This window comes from Mastomys coucha, unplaced genomic scaffold, assembly GCF_008632895.1.
Source record: "Mastomys coucha isolate ucsf_1 unplaced genomic scaffold, UCSF_Mcou_1 pScaffold8, whole genome shotgun sequence".
NCBI lineage: Eukaryota > Metazoa > Chordata > Mammalia > Rodentia > Muridae > Mastomys > Mastomys coucha.
In genome coordinates, this window is record NW_022196914.1 from 58,589,315 (window position 1) to 58,611,569 (window position 22,255).

At 42.9% G+C, this 22,255-nt stretch overlaps 1 protein-coding gene across 4 annotated transcripts in view; it reads right to left on the reverse strand.

Moving 5' to 3' along the window:
* Positions 1–22,255, reverse strand: part of Arhgef28 (Rho guanine nucleotide exchange factor 28) — a 302,649-nt gene that overhangs the window by 53,601 nt on the left and 226,793 nt on the right. For all 4 annotated transcript variants that reach the window (XM_031359805.1, XM_031359806.1, XM_031359807.1 and 1 more), the window contains 9 exons: positions 19,787–19,842; positions 18,973–19,021; positions 16,996–17,140; positions 16,788–16,915; positions 14,745–14,885; positions 10,389–10,636; positions 5,249–5,371; positions 4,080–4,197; positions 1,155–1,409 (listed from right to left, as the gene is read on the reverse strand). In XM_031359805.1, the coding sequence (XP_031215665.1) occupies positions 1,155–1,409; positions 4,080–4,197; positions 5,249–5,371; positions 10,389–10,636; positions 14,745–14,885; positions 16,788–16,915; positions 16,996–17,140; positions 18,973–19,021; positions 19,787–19,842 (1,263 nt within the window). The remainder of the gene's footprint in view (positions 1–1,154; positions 1,410–4,079; positions 4,198–5,248; positions 5,372–10,388; positions 10,637–14,744; positions 14,886–16,787; positions 16,916–16,995; positions 17,141–18,972; positions 19,022–19,786; positions 19,843–22,255) is intronic.

The following is a 22,255-nucleotide window of genomic DNA, read 5'->3' on the forward strand; positions in this document are numbered from 1 at the left end:
ACTCACTCTGTAGACCAGGCTGGCCTTGAACTCAGAAATCTGCCTGCCTCTGCCTCCCAAGTGCTTGGGCCAAAGGTGTGCGCCACCACCGCCAGGCTCGACACTTGATTTCTTTACTTCCTTCAGAAACTTTGCAAGAACTAAGCCTCCTCCTATAACCACTGCATACCCCGATCCAAACAGGTGATTCTCTTCTGTGGGAAAGAGAAGCAGCATCGTGTGGATTGCAGTGAATAGATTTTTCAATACAACACCGCAAGCTGATCATCAGCAAATACCCCTGTATGAATTTCCATCAAAGCCTGCTCATTCTCTGGTGGGCAAAGACCTTCAAGCAACTATAACAGAGTAAATCCTTCCTCTCCTCCTTGCCTGAGGGTTTGATTAAGATGAGGGAGGCTACAGGCAAGGCCCTTAGATGCTGCGGTGGAAACTGAATAGGCAAACCTTTAAGCTTGACCTTCGGGTCCTGACCAATAAAACCAGAGTCTCTGGAAGAAGACTCTGTGCAAATCAGGTTTTCAGGCCCCAGAGATATAAGAAAGCCCAGAATAGGCAAGGTGATAGCTAGAGTGTAAGACCAGGAGAAACCAAATGAGCAGCCCAGGACCCTAAGCAAACTAACAGAGTCCAATTTAAGTCTGTTAGCAAATTGTACCACTGAGGAAGACCAACTATAATAGAATAAGTCCTTCCTCTCCTCTTTACCCTGGTGCCTGTGTACAGATAAATGTGTCACGTTAATAACATAAATGATATTTAGAGTTCCCCCACTTCTCCCCTTCGTAGTCTGAAAGCCCAGGCTGTCTGGGCATGCAGCAGACCCTCTCTGTGTAGGAGTGTGCTTTTCTTGCTTTCAACAAACCATTAGCAGAATATTTCTATGCAGAACTCTCAACCCGTTTGGCTTCCCACTTCACAAGTGTCCATAGTCATGAAACTACAAATGAAGCAAATGATTTTGCTTGGGACAGCAAACTCCAGTCAAATGTGTGTGTCACCTAGTCACAGTGACCTACTGAACTTCACAACCTGATGTTTCAACTGAAAAAGTCAAGGGTTTGTGTAGCTGTGCCTACACCATTTCTCTTTTGGAAGTCTGTCCTGTGTTAGATGAAATGAAAGGAGAGGTTGCCTTGGCAAGGCCATGGTACCTTTGAAACGGCCTGTAGCAGTTTTCCAGTAAACAAGCCCATCATGAAGGAGAGCCCTTTCTTGGCTCATCAGCGACTGCTTTCTAAACACGTGGCCATTTTTGAGCTTTGTATATGTTTTGTTCTCAATTTTATTTAGGATCTCAAGCCACTTTTGGTTCTTCTCATATTCGCTGACTTTTAGGTCCACGGCTGCGATCATGTCTTTAATTAAGCCAAGAGCCTTGCACAGGTCTCGGTGCTCTTCAGTCCTTTCTGCATGAAGGAAAAAAAAAGAAAGAAAAATCAAGAAATCCAGAATACTGAAAGTGATTATTCTTTTTAAGGTTTTAAATATAACAAAGATGTCATAAGAAAGATGTTGGATTAAGTTCAAATATGTAAATGTCTCTCTGCATCGCCACCAAGTAGCAGTACAATATTTGATATAAAAGATTTGCGTTAGTAGGCATGCATTAGCTGACAATAAGGCGTCTGGCTTCCAGGGATAAGTCTGCTCTCTGTAGCAGAACAATGGCTTATCTTCATTATCTATGTGACTGGATTTAGAATTAACCAGGAAGCATGCTTCTGGGCATTTCTGTAAGAGTTCTTAGAGCAGCTTCACTTAGGAGAGCTGCCCACCAGACTGAACAAAGAAAGGAGAGGCAAACAGAAGGTTTCTCTCTCTCTCTCTCTCTCTCTCTCTCTCTCTCTCTCTCTCTCTCTCTCTCTCTGTCTCTCTCTCTGTCTCTCTGTCTCTGTCTCTCTGTCTCTCTCTCTGTCTCTCTCTCTGTCTCTCTCTCTCTCTCTCTCTCTCTCTCTCTCTCTCTCTCTCTCTCTCTCTCTCTCTCTCTCTCTCTCTCTCTCTGCTTCTCATCTGCAGATACAAATGTAGCCAGCTACCTCATGCCCCTACTGCCACGTCTTCCCCATCATGACAGACTATGGCCCCTCAGACTGTGAGACGAAATAAACCCTTTCTTCCTGTAGCTGCTTCTCATCTGGTATTTTGTCACAGCAAGACAAAAGTAGCATACATTATATGCTATCCATCTATCTATCTATACATATATGCATACATTTATGCAATATAATTATATTATATAATAAATATATATTATATGTAATATAACCAGAGGCTATGTTTGGAGTAACCTGGGCACTCCTCCCTTCCTAGAAACAGGTAAGCAAGTAACCCCACCCTGTATTTTTAATGACTGAAGCCAGCTGTGGTGCTAAACTCTCATATTCTCTGAAATGGAGCCACAGGGTGATTTAAATGGCCCAAGACTCATTTGTCTTCTGGATTCTTAGAAAAAATAAAACAAAATTATATATATATATACATATATATATACACACATACATACATATACATATATATGTATGCACACACATACATTATAATCAAAACTATATTAGCATAAAATTGAAGATCTTAATGTCATAATTAAAATGTTTCTGACCTATCACTTTTTTCTTCTGATTATGAAAGAAAAGAAAATATTTTGAGGGCCCGGGCACTGTGCCTCACAGAAGTCAGCCAGGCTTATGCATACAGAACAGACTGTAGCTCCAGTTACTCTTTAAACCAGTGGCCACTCCTCTCACCTCCAGACTGTCTTAAAAGAAAGGTCTGGAGGAGTTCCAAAGAATGGGTTCTGGAAACCTCAGATGAAAGGGAATTTGGCTGCTTTCTGTATTTGATGATAAAGATCAGCTAGTTGATATTTGCTCAGGTGCCTGGACCTGAAGAGCTAAGAGGAAGGGAGGAAGAGGGAGGGAAAAACAGAAAACTGGCAGGGAACCCAAAGGCTCTCCAGAGCCTACAGCTGCAGAAAAACATGTTTAGAAAGAGCAGCCAGGAGGAGCAGAATCAGTCCTCCAAAAGCTCTTCCTTCAGAGGTTCTCAGTGCACACGCAGATGCTGGGAGCGTAATCAGAACACCCAGAGAGCACACCCGCTCCGCACAGTTCAAAGGCCATCGCTGTCTTCCAAAGAACACACCTCACCCCTTGGCAGTGCCTTTCTCTTCCAGAGAAGAAATTTACTTACAAAGGAACTTATTTCAAAACTAGGAAAGAAAAGTGAAGTTGAATTAACAGATGACCCAGAGTAATTCCGAGAGAAGGTTCAAAGTCTTACCAATCATCTCTCTCCTAATGCTTCTCAACTCAAACTCAAATGCATCAGCACCAGCCTCCCAGGGGGACTTTTCAAATGCCCCCTTGAGTGCCACTCACACCCACTGACTCAACATCTGTGTGTAAACACGACCCCTTGTGAAGGGACATCTAGTGAAGTTGAGGACCACTCCCATTAACAGTCATGTGAACCGATGGCCAAGGCTCCAGGATTGACCACTGGCGATGACTGCTCTGAGAGGGGGCATCTGTATGCTACCTTGATGACTCAGCCAAGAGCCAGAATTCACAATGCAGCTCACACTGTCAAGGGGAGGAGACCATCTAGTCTACCAAGAACTTGGCATGGGAGTGAATTCTGGACTAACATTATCTGATACAGTGTAGTCCCTGGGATATTACAGAACCTTAAGAAAAGCCACACAATACAAAATGAAAAGCCTTAATTTTTTATATTCATTCTCTTGCTGAGAGCAAAATCTATGCTGCTTTCTCTAAATGCTATTTTTATATTCTCTTGTGCATTAAGTTCAAAAGAATCATAAAAGTGGTAGAAGGAAAGGACGAAAGTTCTGCAAGGTCTCTGACCATCACACATATGCCATGCATACTACTTCCTCACCACAGATTAGAAATAAAGTAATTTCCCCAAAAGAGTTTCAACTCAAAGGTTTTAAAAGCTTGCTGACAGGGAGAGCATTTGTGAGTGAAAGAACTCAGCACTCAAGGCTCTGCAGGACCCCTCAGTTGGGACTAAAACTCACGAGAGAGGGAAAGGTCCCAGAAGTAATCTCTCACCCTTGGTGTACTGCAGGATCCTCTCCACCAAGACCGGGTACTTTGTGATGCGCTGGGTGACAAGCAGGATGCACTCTGGGATTCCACGGCGACGAGCTAACAGGTTGCTATTTCGGATCTTGAAAAGTATATACATGTTTGTATACACCAATCATCATTAATTAAAATGTACACATAGCCATTGCCTTTTGTATTTTTGTCATTAACCACTATAGTTGAGGTGGGAAAACATTTCAAGGCACATTGATCTGATGTACCTCTAACTCCCAAATGAGCAAACGCAGGGTTCAGGAATAGGCTTTTGAACAATAATGGAAATCTAAGCATGTCCACTATTTGTTTTGTTTTTTTGGCATGTCTCCCTCCACCTTTGCTATCACACACTGTGGCACTTAAAGAAGTCCTTTTCTTAAACATTTCAAAATATTCTCTAAGCCTTGAAGGCCCATTGTACATATACATGAAAAGAAAGCAGAGGAGAATCTGGTAGAACTCACAAAATGACAGATTAAAACATAAGCACTCAGAAGCTTGGACAAATTTCTTCCATTAAATAAAGGTGTAAGGTGGGGGAAAAGGGAAGGAAGAGAATTCTACTAAAAGGAGGTGTTAGAGGCATAACAGCCATAGGCATCAATGGACCTCGGCCAGGTCCTGACTTAACGATACAGTTTTAAGAGATGGAACAGTGAAAACTGACGATATCAAAAAATGACTGATAATTTAACTGTGCTAATGTTACCATGATACGTTAACAGATAAAGTGTTCAGAAAGACACAGATGAAATTGTACGATGTCATGGACTTAGTTTAAATTAATTTATGCTGAAGCAAATCCACGGGGTAAAGAGACTCTCTGTTGGCTTTTGCTTTGATTTTTCTGATACACAACTTGTCAGGATATGAAACCACTTCCCAGAACATTGCCAATATTCTCAGAAGCTTGGAGAACATGGCCTTACAGATACAAGGCAGCAAATGAAGTTGTCTGGGAGAAATAGTTTACGACCATCTAGACTTCCCATCTGTGCCATGAACCCACCATTCCTTCCTCCATCCCTTGAGAAAGAGAACTGAGGCAGGAAACTTGTTTAGATCATTAAGATGCAACCCTGAACTGTCACCGCACACCAGCCTCCTGCTCTGCGGTGGGCTTGAAGAACACTTACCTTAATAAAATTCTGAAACTTCTTGTTCTGCTGGAGTTCTTTAAAGAGGCCCATGGCTTCTTTGTGATGGCTGCAGAATTCTCCATAGATCCTCTTCATTTTGCTTGCATTTTCTTCTGAAAACTGAGAACATTTCCATAATGGTTCATAAATGCAGCCATTATGTTCGTAGAAAAAAAGAACATGTAGTTTTTTCGTATTTCAAAGCACCATGGGTTTCCCAAATACAATCGCTCTCCTTCCTCCAGGCACTTACATTAAAATAAAAGCAAATGATTAAGTAGAAAGGGTCGGCCTAACATGATCATGCTGTACTGAACTAACGTCAGAGAGCCAGATAAAAACATCCAATGTTTTAATTTTTGCTCCATTTTTATGCAGCTTCCTTACTAAAACTTGTAGTCGTAGTGCTTTTTACACTGAATGTCTGACCTCACAGGTGATCATTAGCCATGATGAGAAGAGAACAGAGACTAACCAACGTGCTAATTTATTAACTGTGGGGAGAGGGAAGGTGTGGGATGAATGTTTCCTTCAGCCTGCCCTAGGGGGGAATCTTCATAAAATTCAGAGAAATAGGGCAGTGTTGGAAGGGCTGGCTACATAATTTAGCTATGAGGGTTTTTTTGTAAAGACTGTGATCATTCTACACAATCATGTCCACAAGGAAGGTCATTGCAACAGACAGCCTCCCTAGAAAAGTATTTAGAATGCATTCCACCATCTTTGGTCTCTTCTCTTTTGCTCAGTTTTTATCTGTGTTGATGATCGTATGTTTGAAGAGGTGTTCCTTAAATGACAGTTGCTAAAATAAAGTCTAACAAAATCATTTGTATAAAAAGTACACAATACTAGCTGGGTAATGGTGGCGCAGGCCTTTAGTCCCAGCACTTGGGAGGCAGAGGCAGGCAGATTTCTGAGTTCCAGGCCAGCCTGGGCTGCACAGTGAGTTCCAGGACAGCCAGGGTGATCCAGAAAAACCCTCTTTCGAAAAACCAAAAAAAAAAAAAAAAAAAAAAAAAAGTACACAATACTGAGAGTTCAAAACTCTAAATGACTAGGGGCTGGAGAGATGGCTTAGTAGTTTAGAACACCTGCTGCTCTTGTAGAAGACCGAGATTCATTTCCAAGAACACACATGGAAACTAGCAACTTTCTGTATCTACAGTTCCAGGGGATCTGATGTCCTCCTCTAACCTTGGCTGGTACCAGGAATAAAAGTAATTCACAGATATAATGCAGGCAAAACACGCATGTGCATATAAGTTTTAGGTGTTTTTTAAAAATCTAAAAATAAAAAAAGAAAAGAAAAGGAGAGAAATACAAATGAACCTCAACCTTACAAAACTCATTAAAACAAAAAACAAAAACAAACAAACAAAAAAAAAACCAAAAGACAAAAAACCTAACTAGAAAATGTAGAAATTTTTTAGATTTTATTCCAACAAAGTTAGAACTTGGGTTTGTATCTAAACATGGCAAGTTGATCTGTAATGGGTATAAACTAGAAGGAATAAGATGTTTTCCTATAAGTGAGCAATGTAAAAAGCAGGGTACATCCACAGCATGGAATACTATTTACTAGGAAAAAAAGTATTATCTACTGACATATAACAATTGATATGATTGAAAGAATTATGCCAATTTCCCTAAAGACTATATAAAGACATATAAAGACTATGCATTTCCATTTATATAATGTCTTTGAAAATGACAGAAATCAAGCGTTTCCAGGACTTAGGGAAGAGATGGGAACCAGGGCAAGGGGAAGGTAGGAACCTCGTGGCAAGATCACTGTCCCAATGGTATGGACATTAGCATGCTGACCGTGGTGTTAAAGCTTTGTGACAGCTGGAGGAATGACAACGCAATCAATTACATTTTTACTTAGCAAATCTCAGATCTTAGCTCGTTCCTATGGAAACCACGGAGAGGCAGAACATAGAGCCTCGTTTTTAACAGTTTTCGGGTAAGCCTTATGTCCCTGAAGCTAAAATGAAAGAACGATTGCCTTGGGACCGTATCCACAATTTCCCACCCACACAGGAGTCCCTGCTGACTACTTGCCAGCACACCTCAGCCCAGCCTTCTGAAGTGTGTATCGGGTTAAACCCTAGGATGTACCAAGTCTTCTGTCATGCACCCTGAAACACCTTGTCTCCTGCTTTGTTCCCCTGAAGCACAGTCTCTCAACCATCGCCTGAGCACAATGCTAGCGGAATAGTCAGAAACTCTGGCCACACGCCATGCTGTGCATGCCAATAAGAGACAGGAACATGGATTCATCCTTTTCCCAAAAGAGAAATCTATGTTTTAACAATTGGGCTGCTGGGCCCATGTCCAGTGATGCCAATGACCCGACTATTGTCCCTGCTTTAGCCACACAAATTAAATACAGAGCTGATAAAGACACACATTTCCATTAAACATGAAAAAAAAAAAAAGATAATCTAAGAACAAAACCAGTTTCAATCATTAGAGTTCAAAAAGGGTCAAATTGTGAATATTTATATTAAGGAAAGAGAAATTTGGATAACTTCAGATGACAGGATTAAAACCTTCCATTTCAGTTTCGAATGCTCTCTGCATTCTGATCACTTTATTTAAACTGTGTTGCAAAGTCCCTCACGTCACTGTGTTTCAGGCAGGTGACAGCGACAGAATGTGTCTCAGACTGTAAGCTTCGAAGCAGATCCGTCTTTGGTTAAAAAAGTTTCTACTAACACAGACATTCACACTGTTAGACATGTAAGAGTGGTTACCAGGCAACATGGCTCCACATTTGCGTATGCATCAAAAATGCTGTACTGAATTCCATCTATGCCATCAGTGAACTAACTTTTCCATCTTGTACAAATAAACCAACAGCTTAACTCCATGGCTGCCTGAGACTGATAGACTGAGAACATTTAAAATACTGAAATTCTTACAGAAGGTGACACTTCAACATCTACCTAGGAAAAGCCACACTAAAGCAATGACTTGTGTTTCAGAAGCTTACCCAAGAGTCACAGGCATTCCCCCAACCTAAACACGGCGGTCACGGAGCTCCTGGGTTCTCTCTCTCTCATCAATCACTCAATAAATATTCCAAGTCCAAGGATCCACTGTAGGTAGCACTGGAATATGTTAATAAATGAGAAGAACTCTTTTGCTCTGGGATTCACAATCTTGCGACAGTAAAGGCTGTCTTGCAGTTTGCCAAAATTCTTGGCTCATTTTGATGAGAGAGGAGATTTTGACCTCAGTCCGAGGCACATGACCTGTGAGATGGTGATGCCTAGAGACCGCCATTACCCCTGGGGTTTACATCTATCTAGTCAGTGGGAAGATTGCATCCACCATTAGCCAATGGCACAACCCATTCTCAGTGATGCTCCAAAAATCCCAAATGACTGAAGGGAGATTTATTTATCTTGTCTTCTAGGTTAATTATAAAGGGTTCATATCCTTCTTCCTAGGGTGAGCCAGTATTTGACTTGAAACCATCCCTTATAATATGAAACAGACATTTCTGGTTTCTATGGAAATTCAGATCATGATGATGTTTTACTGGGGCCCATAGGTGAAAGGATATTTTGCTAAAGCAGATATATGAAAGAATGTTTTGTTGAAGCAGACACAGGTGAAAGGATGTTTCACTGAAGCAGGCACGTGAAAGGATGCATGAGGTTTTGAAAGGATATAAATATGACCCCACAGACAGTGGGAGGAGGCTAGCATATCAGTTCGCCTTGCTGTATGTCACTAGCTGTACTGGCTGATTTTGTGTGTCAACTTGACACAAGCTGGAGTTATCACAGAGAAAGGAGCTTCAGGTGAGGAAATGCCTCCATGAGATCCAGCTGTGGGGCATTTTCTCAATTAGTAATCAAAGTTGGAGGGCCCATTGTGGGTGGTTCCATCCCTGGGCTGGAAGTCTTGGGTTCTATAAGAAAGCAGGTTGAGCGAACCAGGGGAAGCAAGCCAGTAAGTAACATCCCACCATGGCCTCTGCATCAACTCCTGCTTCCTGACCTGTGTGAGTTCCAGTCCTGACTTCCTTTGTTGATGAACAGCAATGTGGAAGTGTAAGCTGAATAAACCCTTTCCTCCCCAACTTGCTTCTTGGTCATGACGTTTGTGCAGGAATAGAAACCCTAAGACACTAGTCTTTGCTGACAATGCTCATGTATTGATTGCTTTGCACCACATTCCTGATCTTCATTTGTCGTGACTTTGTACAGCTTCCTGTGATAATCTGGTGGTTCCTTACACTTCTGCAGATTTGGCCAATCCAGTGGAGTCTCCTGGTTTATTCTGGATTGAGCTACTGCTTCTAATTTGTGTGTGTGGTGTCTGCTGAGAGGACTAGACTACAGCTACCGATTTGTGTTTGGTGGTTTGCTAGTGGACTGAACCGCTGATATCCTGACAACAAAGATTAGAATTGCTGCCCAAGAACTGTTTCTAAACAGGTCCGCTTCCCCATACTAACCTTTCTTTCCCACTATCTCTGGTGTGTGGTGAGCTAGAAGGGAGGTTAAAGTGTTTAAGAAGCCTTATTAAAATAGGTTTGGAAAAATCTAAGACTACAGAGAACCTATGCTGTAAGAAGCCTGCTCTCACATCAAAAAGTCCAGAGTCCAAGGCTTATCATGGAACTTAGTTTTGACTTCAGTATCTGGTAGAGACAACAGAATAATCCAAGCCAGGTCCTGAGCCATACACAGAAGGTAGTCATTGGCTGTCAGAAGCCCTCTGACATCTTTTATACAGCCAGGATCAACCAACACCCAATAAAAGAAAGCCCCTGGCCCGTACCTAGCAACTCTAATGAAATCAATTCCATTTTCCAAGGGATTTAATCAATAGAGTCTGCAAACCAGAGGTGAAGAGATGGCTGAGAGACTAAGAGAACTTGTTACTCTTGCAGGAGACCTGGGTTGCTTTCCCAGCACTCACATGGTAGCTAACAACTGTCTGTAACTCCAGTGCCAGGGAATCTGACACTGTGTTCTATGTTCTGTGGACAGCAGTCATGCACAAAGTGCACAGACATGAATGCAGACAAAACACTCATTCTTACAAGATGAATGCATCTAAAAGGGGAGTTCTGCAAACATTTAGGGTTGTGAGACCAGCTTGACACCCTTCTTACCTGTTGTACCAGAATGTCTCCAATTTGGTTGATCACAAAGTTCCTGTCATTACCAGCGCAGGACTCCTGCCTGCGTTCCTTCATGCTGAAGAAGAAATGCCTGTGAGTTTCCAGCAGCTCATCTAAGCAGGGGAAGATCTTGTCCACCGTGCTGTGGTCCAGCTGCAGTTCCTCCTTCATGCCCTTCCTGAAGACTTCAGACATGATGAGCAGTGTCTGGATGTGGTGTACCTCCGTCTGCATCAGCTCTGAAACACGTGAGCGCATGTATGATGCAGCTGTAATATAGGTGTGCAGCCTTTCCTACATGACTATGGACAATCAAGCACAGGCACTGAAAGGAATTCAGAATTGCAGCTTGCATTTGCCCACTCTCTAACAAGTCACCTTTCACACACCCGACAGCTGGAGATCCTAAAGAGTAAGGAGTATGTGGTCACTTTTGTGTCATTTCATAACTCACTATGAAATCCACTTCCTAAATATACAAATTCAGTTTCTGTATGAGCTACAGAAACTTACATAATATCGGCTGTAGATATAACTTAATAAAAAAATTGATCTGTCATGAACAAGCAAACAGACAAAAAGCAGCTCAAGTTTACAGTACACAGGTGAGACTGAGGGAATGTTGGAGGCAAATAGGACCACCATTTTTCCCAAAATAAAAGTCAGTGATGGTTAACATTTTATGTACACTCCAAATATTAATTGTCCAGACATTAGAAGCGACCCACAGATGAAAGCCAAGTACAGCAGCTAAGAATCAAATGTTTCTGAAAGCTCTGACTCTCACGCCAACACTCTATAAAATATAACAGCTTGTTAGAGAGAAGTCTTTTTTCCTTGCTTTTGGCATTGAGTGCATGCCAGTTGAGTACATTCACAGTTAATACCTGGTGACGTGACTTAAGCTAAATGTAAGAAAGTCTCCCGGGGCTTTACACTAGTAGATTCTTTCTGTCACAGGATCATTTCCAAAATTCAATTTTCTTCAGAGGAAAATAAACATACATATATTATATTAATATATTATATACACTAATGTATTATATATTATATAGTATTCTATATGGTATATAGCAATCTATATATAGTATAAGGACTGAATTCTTCATGTATATATATTATATGCACATCAAATATCATACATATGAAAAAGTCTTTAAATGTTTTCAAGAATTCAAAAATGGGCAAAGGATTTAAGGATTTTAAGAATACTTCAAAAATATAAACAAATGGCCACTACATAATCAAAAAGATGTTCACCTTCAGCAGGCTTGAGGTAAAATGTAGTGGCAGGATTGTCTCCAAGGCAAAAAGTTTGGGGTTAGTTTATTACCCACTCCCACCATTACCATGGCTTCCACCCCACCCCTACCCTCATCACCCCTCACCCAAATTCAATATCCTTAGTGGGGAAATGCAAACCTAAGCCAAAATCCCCAGCATCCCACACATACTGAGCTAATTATACTAAGAAAGGATGGACAATAGGCACATGTGGGTGAATGGGGAGGGGTGATTAGAACCACCTACTTTGGCAAGGGATATAAGATGCCTCAGCGGCCTTAAAAAACAGTCTGCCATCACCAAAAGATTTAAAATGAAGCTAACATGACTCCAAAGAAAAAGAAGAAACAGCATAACATGTCCATCCATTGATGATTAGATAAACATAATGGGGCATTAGCTGGATATAAAAGGGAATAGTTTGTATATATTTTAAGTAGGGCGATCCTTGCAAATATGTAAAGTCTCTCATACAAACACCCACACATACACACACACCCACACACACCCCCACACCCACACACACACACATACACACTGTGAGGCAAAGGACAGAAAGTAGAGTAGTGGTTGCCCAAATCCAGAGGAAGAAAGAGAAATGGATAGGAGGTTTCTTTTTGAAGTGATACAAATATCCTAGAGTTGGATATGCTTGATGGCTCCACAGTTTTGAGGAGCACACTAAAAACCACCTGATTACATATGATGTGTACCTTTATGTTGTATGGATTATACTTCAACTTTTCAAATCCATTGTGAGAGAAAACAGTAGCCTCCAAAGCACAGAAACATGAGACAAGCTCTACAGAAGCCTCCAGACTCCCACCCCCCATGTTTGGGAGCCATTCTAAAGTGTCAGCCATGGAAAGGAAATTGGCCTGAATACAGTGTTTTTGCTTCATCATAAGGAGACACCTTTCAGTGAGACCCAAAATGCCGAAGAATCCACATTTCCTTCCACATTATTTAGAGCCCCTGTGAACTTATCCCTAGCATTTCATTTAACTCTTTACCCCACTGACTCATTACGACTACACTGAGCAGGAGTAATAGTCCCCCAGCTTTGTATGTGTTGGGGAGGGGGTAGCCCCTTGTCCTCTGTGTGTGGGGGGGTGCGGGTGGGAGGGTGACACCGAGTGTAAAATCCAGGGCATGCTAGGAAAGTGCTTTGTCACTGAGCTACCCTCTGGCCCTTGTTTTATTTTCCTTGATTTGGGGTTTGAGACTAGATAGCCAGGTAATTGGCCTCGGGTGCCCAATCCTGCCAAGAGCTGAGGTCCGTGGCACAAGCCATCATGGCAGCTCTCTACATCTTTGAAAGGGAGGCAATGAGGAACAAAGGAGAAAGATCCTGCCTGCCAGGCAAACTTTTCTGACACCAAAGGTCACACGACCTGTGATAATTCACCCATGTGGTGCGACTGTGCTGAAGCGTGTGGGGTTTACCAGCAACTAAGGAGACATGGCAGCATACTATCAAATGCTTAAGAAAAAAACATTAAAAGGGACAGCACTGTCCCCTTAACTTCCTGCCATGTGATACCCAGGGCCCCTGGAAAGTTCTGACACAACCCCCCAGTTCCCTTGATCTTGGTGAAAGGCCACCCCATCCCTGCTGAAGGTGAGTAGAGCACCTCCCAGCAGAAGACATGAAAATGCACATCAAGGAGAATGAAGACCGTGCTTCAGCTAAAGTGGGTGTCTTACTGAAACGACTCTTTAGTACGTTCTTTGCACTTTGGCTTTTCCTAATTAATTGTCTCTACTTCAGATTGCCTTTACTCCCAGAAGTGTGCTATGGTGAGCTCTTGCTGCAGATGAGCTAGACAGTAAGGACTACAGGACATAAATGCTGTCCTAACCCAGGCTCAGGCCCCTGCACAGTGTGTATGGGCAATGGGACCTTGGCATGGACGGTCAACCATAGGCCATACATGGGGCTCTGATCTGCAGCAAGTATGTGAACGTTCACTGTGGCTCTTATATGAAGAAGTGGGAAAGTATCTCAGGGAGTCACTCAAAGAGATGTGCTAAGGGTGTTGGAAGTCAAATCTCCCAGATATTATACATGCAAGGTTACATTTAAGCCTTGGAACATTTTATACCTGAAACTCATTACCCCTGTTCTACTGATGGGGAAATGTTGGGAACTGGTTCTAATGCTTTGTCTTAACTCGGATCCCAAAGCTTTACCCCTGTTCTACTGATGGGGAAATGTTGGGAACTGGTTCTAATGCTTTGTCTTAACTCGGATCCCAAAGCTGTGCTTCCAGACCTAAGGGTCCCTGCCCTTAGCTGGCTTCCATTGATAATAAAGAATTGCCATAAAGCCAATAGCTAGACAGAAAGACTGAGGGGGAACTTTTAGATTCCAGCCTTGAGACAGTGGGATAAAGGGACACAGGGAGAGGGAGAGGAAGAGGGAGGGAGGGAGGGATGGATAGTTTGGAGGGAGGGGGCGGAGTGAGAGAGAGAGTTTGGAGAGAGAAAGATCAGATGTAAGAGCTGCAGGAAAGAAAGCAACCAGCCATGTACGAATTCGGGAAAAGGGCCCTAAGGGCCACTCCCTGGTTGGGTCTGGGGTAGCAGAGATGAAATGTTGATTTAGCAAGTTGATTCAGGAAAGTTGGAGGGAAGAATGCATGCTAGCGGGAGTGGGGGCTGGGGGAAGTAAAAATGCCTATCCTTTGAGCTAGTGTGTGTGTGTGTGTGTGTGTGTGTGTGTGTGTGTGTGTGTGTGTGTTGTGGGTCTTTCATTCGAGAATCCAGAGAGCTCCTGGGCGGGCAGAGACTCGCGCATGCCCAATAGGAGCTCAGAGCAGGTTAACTAATTCGGGGCTCTGGCAAGTGGCTGGAAGCATGCCCTGCAGGAAGCATAGAATGGGTTAACTAATTCCTGCTACAATGAAACCAAGGTCTGAATGAGTTGCATAGTTTATCTGAGATCAGATAGCTGGAAAATTATAAAACCAGGCCTGAACCCAGGTCCAGACAGTGTCACCATCCATGTTTTTCCCCCATGGCCCAATGCTTCAATCTCAGAGGCATATTTGAAATGCTCACCAAAAATGACATCTTGTCTTTTGATGACATCCTTCTCTTGCCTACTGCAAAAGGAAGGGTCCACCACAAGACTCCAAGACTCTGCTTCAAACTCCTGAGCATCACTGCTGAGGTCGCTCCACAGAGAAGAATCCACAACATCTAGAAAAGAAAAGCCAGAAGTGTGTAAAGCACACATCATGAAGAGATCTTCAAGTACCAGGTTCTCAAGCTCAAACCTGCTAAGGGCCCAGAAAGGGCCCATGGAGAAAGATACAGTATATGGACCCGAAGCATCTGAAAACTAGAGATGAGTGGTCGACAGCAAGGCAACTGCCACGAGAGCAGAGAAGAGCAGTCTCCAACAGTACCTGTCCAGGGGGGTTGTGAAATTACTAGAGATGCCTTGGTTTGTTTGGGCTCACTCTATTGGTCTTGGTGACCTTCAGATCCCATGCCCTGCTTAGAGTCTTGACCTCAACAATTTCTTTTGCCTGGGTTATTTTATACAGTTTACTCAAATTTGAATTTGAACTTGTCCGCTTGGTATCAGCCAGGACTTGGCAAAACAGGAAGCACACGGTGCTTGGCTTGAGTACAAACTTTTGAGGAAGAGCTAAACACATGCACACAAACACCTTTCAGGAAAAGAACTGACACACACGGGCTGGAGAGATGGCTCAGCGGTTAAGAGCATTGACTGCTCTTCAACTCAAAGGTCCTGAGTTCAAATCCCAGCAACCACATGGTGGCTCACAACCATCTGTAATGAGATCTGATGCCCTCTTCTGGGGTGTCTGAAGACAGCTACAGTGTACTTACATATAATAAATAAAAGTCTTAAAAAAAAAAAAGATTTATTTAAAAAAAAAAAAAAGAACTGATACACACATGCACACATATACACAGGCATGCACACACATTCACACAAATGAACCTCTCAGGAAAACTAAAGCCTGTTTGCCCTAAACAATCCTCCTTAGAGATCCCAACTGGTGCTTGTAGAGATGAGGGGGCAGCAGGCTTTAAAGACCCAGAACCCACTCATCTCTCTCCCCCTGTTTGTTGCTTTCATTTATTGAGGCAACCTGGGAACAAAAAAAAAAAAAAAAAAAAAAAAAAAAAAAAAAAAAAACTCCCCAGGTTGAATTATACCCTACAAAATACACTCCATAATGCTTTATTTTCCAGAAGTAGCAGACAACGGGTGGGGCACAGATCACATCTCTCAGTGATCCAGGCAGTAGTCTTAATTAAATATGGATTTGAGGATTCTGCTCCAAACTCTCAATAGCTGTGAAACGTTTCCAATGATAACAGCAGAGTGTAGTTCTTTTAATTATATCCATCTCTTAGGAATGCGTTGCTGATAAATCTCACTTTTGATTGTGTCCCTCAAGACTAAGTTGTCATTTCTAAAAACTTTTATTAAATTTGTTCTTTGACATTTTACACATGTATAAAGGACATTCCCAGTCCTTTCTCTTCCCCATCCCTCAACACCCTCAACAAGTCACTTTCCTACATTCAGGTATTTTTGAGATCCTTAAGAAAAGTAGACTTCATATCAAATAAATGCCATAGGACTTCTAAAGGAACAACAGAAAGCTGAAAGGTTGGCTCACAGGTAAAGTATTTGGTACATAAGTGTGAGAACCAGAGTTTAGATCCTCCAGAAACCTCAAAAAAGCTAGCCAGGCATGGCTGCCTCCTATATTCCCAGGACTTGGGAGGCAGAGACAGGTGACGCCTGAGGGTAAACTGGCTGCCTGGAATTAAACCAGAGTTGATGAACTCTGGATTTGAGAGATCCTGCCTCAGTAGATAGCACCAAGAGTAATCACTTGGTGACACCCAACATCAGTGCCAGGCCTCCACACACACATGTGTTCTCTTATCCACACATGTGTACCCTCACACATGTTAACATGCATGTACACATGTGTATACCACACACATACATAAACATAAGAAAAAGAACAAAATAATACATCTTATTTCTTGCACAGAATATCTCTGTCAGTTAAATGCTCACAGAGACAGACAAACATACAAACACCTCACCTTCCATCATGAATGACTCCGTGGAAGGAGAAGAGCCCATAGACTGGACCAGCTCATCGGAATGAGACCTGCTTCTCCAGCTGTTACTGTCACCCTCAGACTCCAAGGATGTCACTGCCCTCCTGAAGCTGGGAGAAGGAGGTGCGACACTAGTTAGCCCCAGCCACCATACAGGGCCATGAAAACAAAGTAGCATGCAGAGCCTCACCTTTCCAAAGTGGTGCCTGGGACGCTCCTGGACAGTGGATGCACCTGCCCCGCAGCTTCCTTCCTCCCTGCTGGTAGTCCGATGGGCATGGAGGAGGAAGGGTGCAAGGAGAGGCCAGGTGGTGGGACGTCTCTAACTGAAGAGCCTGCAATCACAGTAGACACTTCATGTGCTAGCGCAGCATTTACAAGCAAAGAAAGTCAGAGATGTCCAGACAGGTAAACCCTCAAGCAGCCACTTCTACAGTGTTGTGACCCAGCCTAGAAACCGGTCTCTCTGCCACTTCCTGGCACTTTTCAGATATCCCTTCCTTTTCTCACCCTTCCAACACCCATGCTGCAGGGCTACTTCCGCACCTTCCCTTGGAGACGGTGGACGTCTGGGGTGACCCAAGCAAATAGGCAAATGGAATGGGGAAGCACAGGCCAGCTTTCCCATAAACCACTGCTTGCACTCCTCCAAGCCAGCTTTAAGTAGATGCAAGGTGTTATTAGCTCTGTTGGCAAAATGCATATGGTGTGTGTAAACAAGCATGTACACCCAGAGAACAGCTCAGGGGAAAGGAATGATGATGGAGTCACTCCTTATGGAGCAGGACTCTCAGGCAAACAAAACCCAAAGCCCATTTGAGCCCTTCCCTCTCATATACTGATAAGTGGGCATAGACACATTTACATTTGGTTTGAGATATAAACAACTCAGGATGCTTCAGCCCCTTTGGATCGTAGCTATCAAGTACACAGTGTAGCTAGCTATTGAGTACATCATCTGGACACAAAGGGAGAATGTTTACAAAGGTCCTGGAATGTAACAAGGGAATGTACCTCTGCTTTAATCTGATGAATTTCACCTAAAGAGGGGGAATAGATGACATGGAAATGGAAATGTCTAAATTTAAATTTGAAGCTTCTCTTTAGTCACCCATTTAACCTCATGACAATGAGAAGCATTTCAGAATTGATTTCAAAAGATGTTTAGGGCCAAAGTAGGGGGCCGAGTGGCAAGAGAGCTCAAACCAACTTGCATAACAACACACCCAAAAGCATGTCACCATGACTTAGCACACTTAATTGTCGCCACCAAAGTAGCTTTCAAGATGCCAGTTACACTTTGCTACACAGCTGAGCTGAAAAGTGACCAGGCACTTAAAATTCCTGCCACTCAGCATGCAAAGCAACCTCAGGATAGAAGAAATTACAAAATCTTTCACAATAAAGCAAATGTTTTTCAAACTGAGAATGTATTAGCGTGACTGGCTCCTGTGTGTAACACAAGGAAGTGTCAAAGGTTACTGATTGTTTTCAAGAGAAACTATTTAAACCTCAGCAGCATATAATTAAAACAACAGCAGAGTCATCAAATTTAGAAATATACAAATAAAACATCAGCACGCTTTATAACTTCAGTATCACACTGAAGGTGCTAATGAAACTACAACCTCACACATAACCAATCCAAGCATGGGGTCTCCGTAACACTGGGCACAGGCACCAGCAAGAACGGACAGATTCCAAAGCCAAAGGCTTCTTTTCCACTAAGCGTTGTTACTCTTAAGGAGATTTTAGCATGTATTTCTACAGGTGAGCACACGTTATTAATTAATAGTAATGAATTAATAGCATACAAATCACAGCCATTTAACACAGTGTCTCTGTTTCCCCCCCAAATTATTAAACTAATAGGCTATACTCTAATAAAAAACATTAGAATGGAGACCACCAGGTTATACTGGTTCCATACAGTCTCTGTATGATACATAGACCATGCCCTATATGCAGTGCAGAAACTCTAGGGCTGACCTAGATGTTTATATTCTTCTTAACTTCTTTGTATAGCTAAAACTTATGTCATGCATATGTTATGAAGAAGAAGTAACTGGACCAATGAGGAAACAGCAGCAGGAGGCCATTTTAGGATGGAAAAAGTGTGGTGCACATTACACTTTGTTAAGTTCTTGTCATTTCCCACATCACTTACTTCCAAGGATTGTCTGTGGTTTATTCTTGTTGTATTTCTCTTGGAGTTTCTAGTAAAAGAAATATTATAAATTAAGTGAACACTTGGCACTGGAAGAGCTCAAGACAACCAGCACAAGCACACAGACCCAGACCAACCACTATACACAGCGCATGCTTGCAGACCCTGGGGGCAAGAGACCTACTGAGACTGCCTTGTTTCTCTTTGTGTCTCTGTAGCATCACCTTTTACAACAACCCTCAATTGCATTAGTTAATGCAGAGCTCTATGACAAGGACTCCACTGCCCCTTCCACAACACAGGAGCACCCTGCTTAAACTCGCACACATCCCGTATATCACTGTGGAGTGGCAATAAAAGGACTTGAGTCATAACTGTCATCACCTCTGTGATCCCATCCCCAATGTGCATCCTAGCTTCACGCCTCCAGGTAGGCTCTCAGCCACAGCGGTGCTCTTAGAGAAAGTGCTAGAAATACCCATCCCCAGGAGCTGCCCAGACCTCCAGAATCTGGAAACCTGGGAGAGGCCCTAGAAGTTGAGATGGTTACCGTCTTCCAGGTAATTCTGATTATGGCTATTTGAGAATACTGCTCTACGTAGAAAGCCTCACCTGCACATCTCACATAACACAAGCGGATCTTCTCTCTTTTGTTAAAAGCTAATAGCTAGATAAATAGTCATACACTCTGAGCATGCGTTACCACTGCAACAATCCCATTTGAAGTAAATGCAACAGCAATCAGAGCTCAGTGTCCAGGAGCAGATGACCCAAGCAAGCAAGGCACAGAGCAGTGTGGTGACTGGGAGGTTACCTTGGGACACGGAGGCACAGCATCTTTGCAGCTCTTGTGTGTGTTTGCCTTACAGTCTGAAATAGAAGACACAAAGGGTTTCCATCTGAAGTGAGATCACATCATGCTTTTATGGATCATTATAAAAATGACACAAAGAAGAACATATATGAAGAAGCCGAATACTTAATTGAGGCATAGCTCCACATAAGCATCCGCACACATGGGGACTCTGAGCTCCGTGGAGATATTTCTCATCATCTGTAATTATCTTATAAATTATAAAGCCTACAGTTGTGTATACTGGACACCTCTGGAGCTCTCTACCTGAGAGGTCACTTCCTATTCTATACACTGTGTCCTCGGGGATTTCTAAGCCTTTCCTGGTAGCAACCTTCAACTTTAGCACCAGGCAAACTGTCTATGAGAATGGGGGGGGGGGGCGGGGAATAAGCCTATAATAATGCTGACGGGGGGAAAAAAGCAATGTCAGCTTCAACAGGAATTCCTATTAACAAGAAACTGGGGCCTAGAGAGATGGCTTAAGTTAGCAGTACATACTGTCATTGCCAAGGACTGGAATTGAGTTCCCAGAACCTACATCCAGTAGCTCACAACTCCTGTAAGTCTAACCCCAGAGGATCCAACACACTTTTCTAGCCTCTGCTGGCAACTGCATCCACATGTACACACACCCCTCCCCTACAGTCACATATACGTATATATAATTTAAAATAAGAATAAAGCTTTAGCCAGGCAGTGTGGCACATGCCTTTAATCCCAGCACTTGGGAGACAGAGGCTGGCAGATTTCTGAGTTTCGAGGCCGGCCTGGTCTACAGAGTGAGTTCCAGGACAGCCAGAGCTATACAGAGAAACTCTGTATCCAAAAAAAAAAAAAATCTTTAAAAAGAAAAGAGATTGGAAGCAGGAAATTTATAGGAGAACAGTTTGCCACTTGCTCATGTGGCCTCATGTCTCTGGAGGAAAGTAAGACAAGCTTTCTGCCCATCGGGACAGAGACAAGGCTGTCTCCATGTGCATGGGTAACCATGAGGTCTGTAGTCCGAATGCTGTCATGTTTCTTTTCTGGCCTACTTCCCATTCCTCGCCATTCTCACATCATACACCCCTACCCTGCATCTCCCAGGAGGAGCCCTTGTTCTGTTCCTGGAATATCTTTGGGAACTGGTCTACAAAATCCCTATTTTAGCCCACCAAAGCCACACTGCAAAAGAGCTAGCAGCCCATTGTGAGCCAGGCAGGAAGCTGAGATCTGAGCCCCAAACTGTCTTTCAGTGGTCCTAAAAGGTATTTCAGTGACCTAGTACAGATGAGCAGAGCAGGACAGCTCCATATACTGGCTCCCCACACAAACATTGTCATCCAGTGTCTTTCCTCTAATTCCTAACCAGGAATAGAAAAGGAAAGAAAAGGAAAGGACAGGGAGGGAAGGGGAGAAGGGGAGGGGAGGGAAAAGCAGAGGTTATGAGACCCCACTGAACAAACTCACAGGAAGAGCCATTCATCCACTGGGACTCAGACATGGAGACAGAGATAGAAAATGAAGATGTTTAAAATGTGCCTCTGATAAGACAGAAAAAGAAGGAGGGTTCCATGAAATCCAACTTTAGGGCATGGAGAAAGGAAAGGCTATGGGTGGGCCACTTGGATGAGAGGAGAGTGGAGCTTTGTGAGACAGACAGACTGCAAGGCAGGTGAAGGGCAAGGACAGATTCCTAACAGAACAGAGGCAGATCCCCATGACCAAGAGATCAAAGAATGGCTCTGAATCAAACTCCAAAGATCCCAAGATGTGGGGAAGAAAATTATGATTATAAAATAGGCAACAGCATACAAAGACAGATATCCAAGATGACTGTTGTCTAAGGGGAAAGCCAGAAAAACAAAATCAGAATAGTAACAGCCCAAGCTACAATAGAAAAGAATCTCGTAAAGCTGACCAGGCAAGCTCAGGACAAGCGGAAACGTCCCGCTATTTCCTATCTTAACAAGAATAATGAAATGATACATGCTACTGACACATTCTGACAATATCCATGTGATGAAAAGTTTAAAAGTATTCTGGCATATAGGCAGAGAGAAATGGGTTACTAACCAAGGACACAAGTCACACAGGTCCCAGATGTTCCCACAATAAAAATAAATGCTCAACTGTATTGGACTGTGTAGACAGAAGCTGGAAGGGAAAGACTTTGGAGTACAGCATGGTTTCATTTAGCCAGATAAATTACATGTTGAGTGTGAAACAAGCAAAGTGCATAAAGGTTTCCAAAAACTACCCCATCACATCCTAGCCTGAGGAAGAATAGGGAGCAAAGACTGAAGAATGGGTTAACAGTAGGTCTGTGGGGTTTTTTTTTCCTTAAGATTTCTTTTTCTTTTTAGCTACATCTATGTATCTGTACATGGAGATGCTCAATCGAGTGAAGGTGCCCACAGGGGCATCAGACAGATATCGGATTACAGG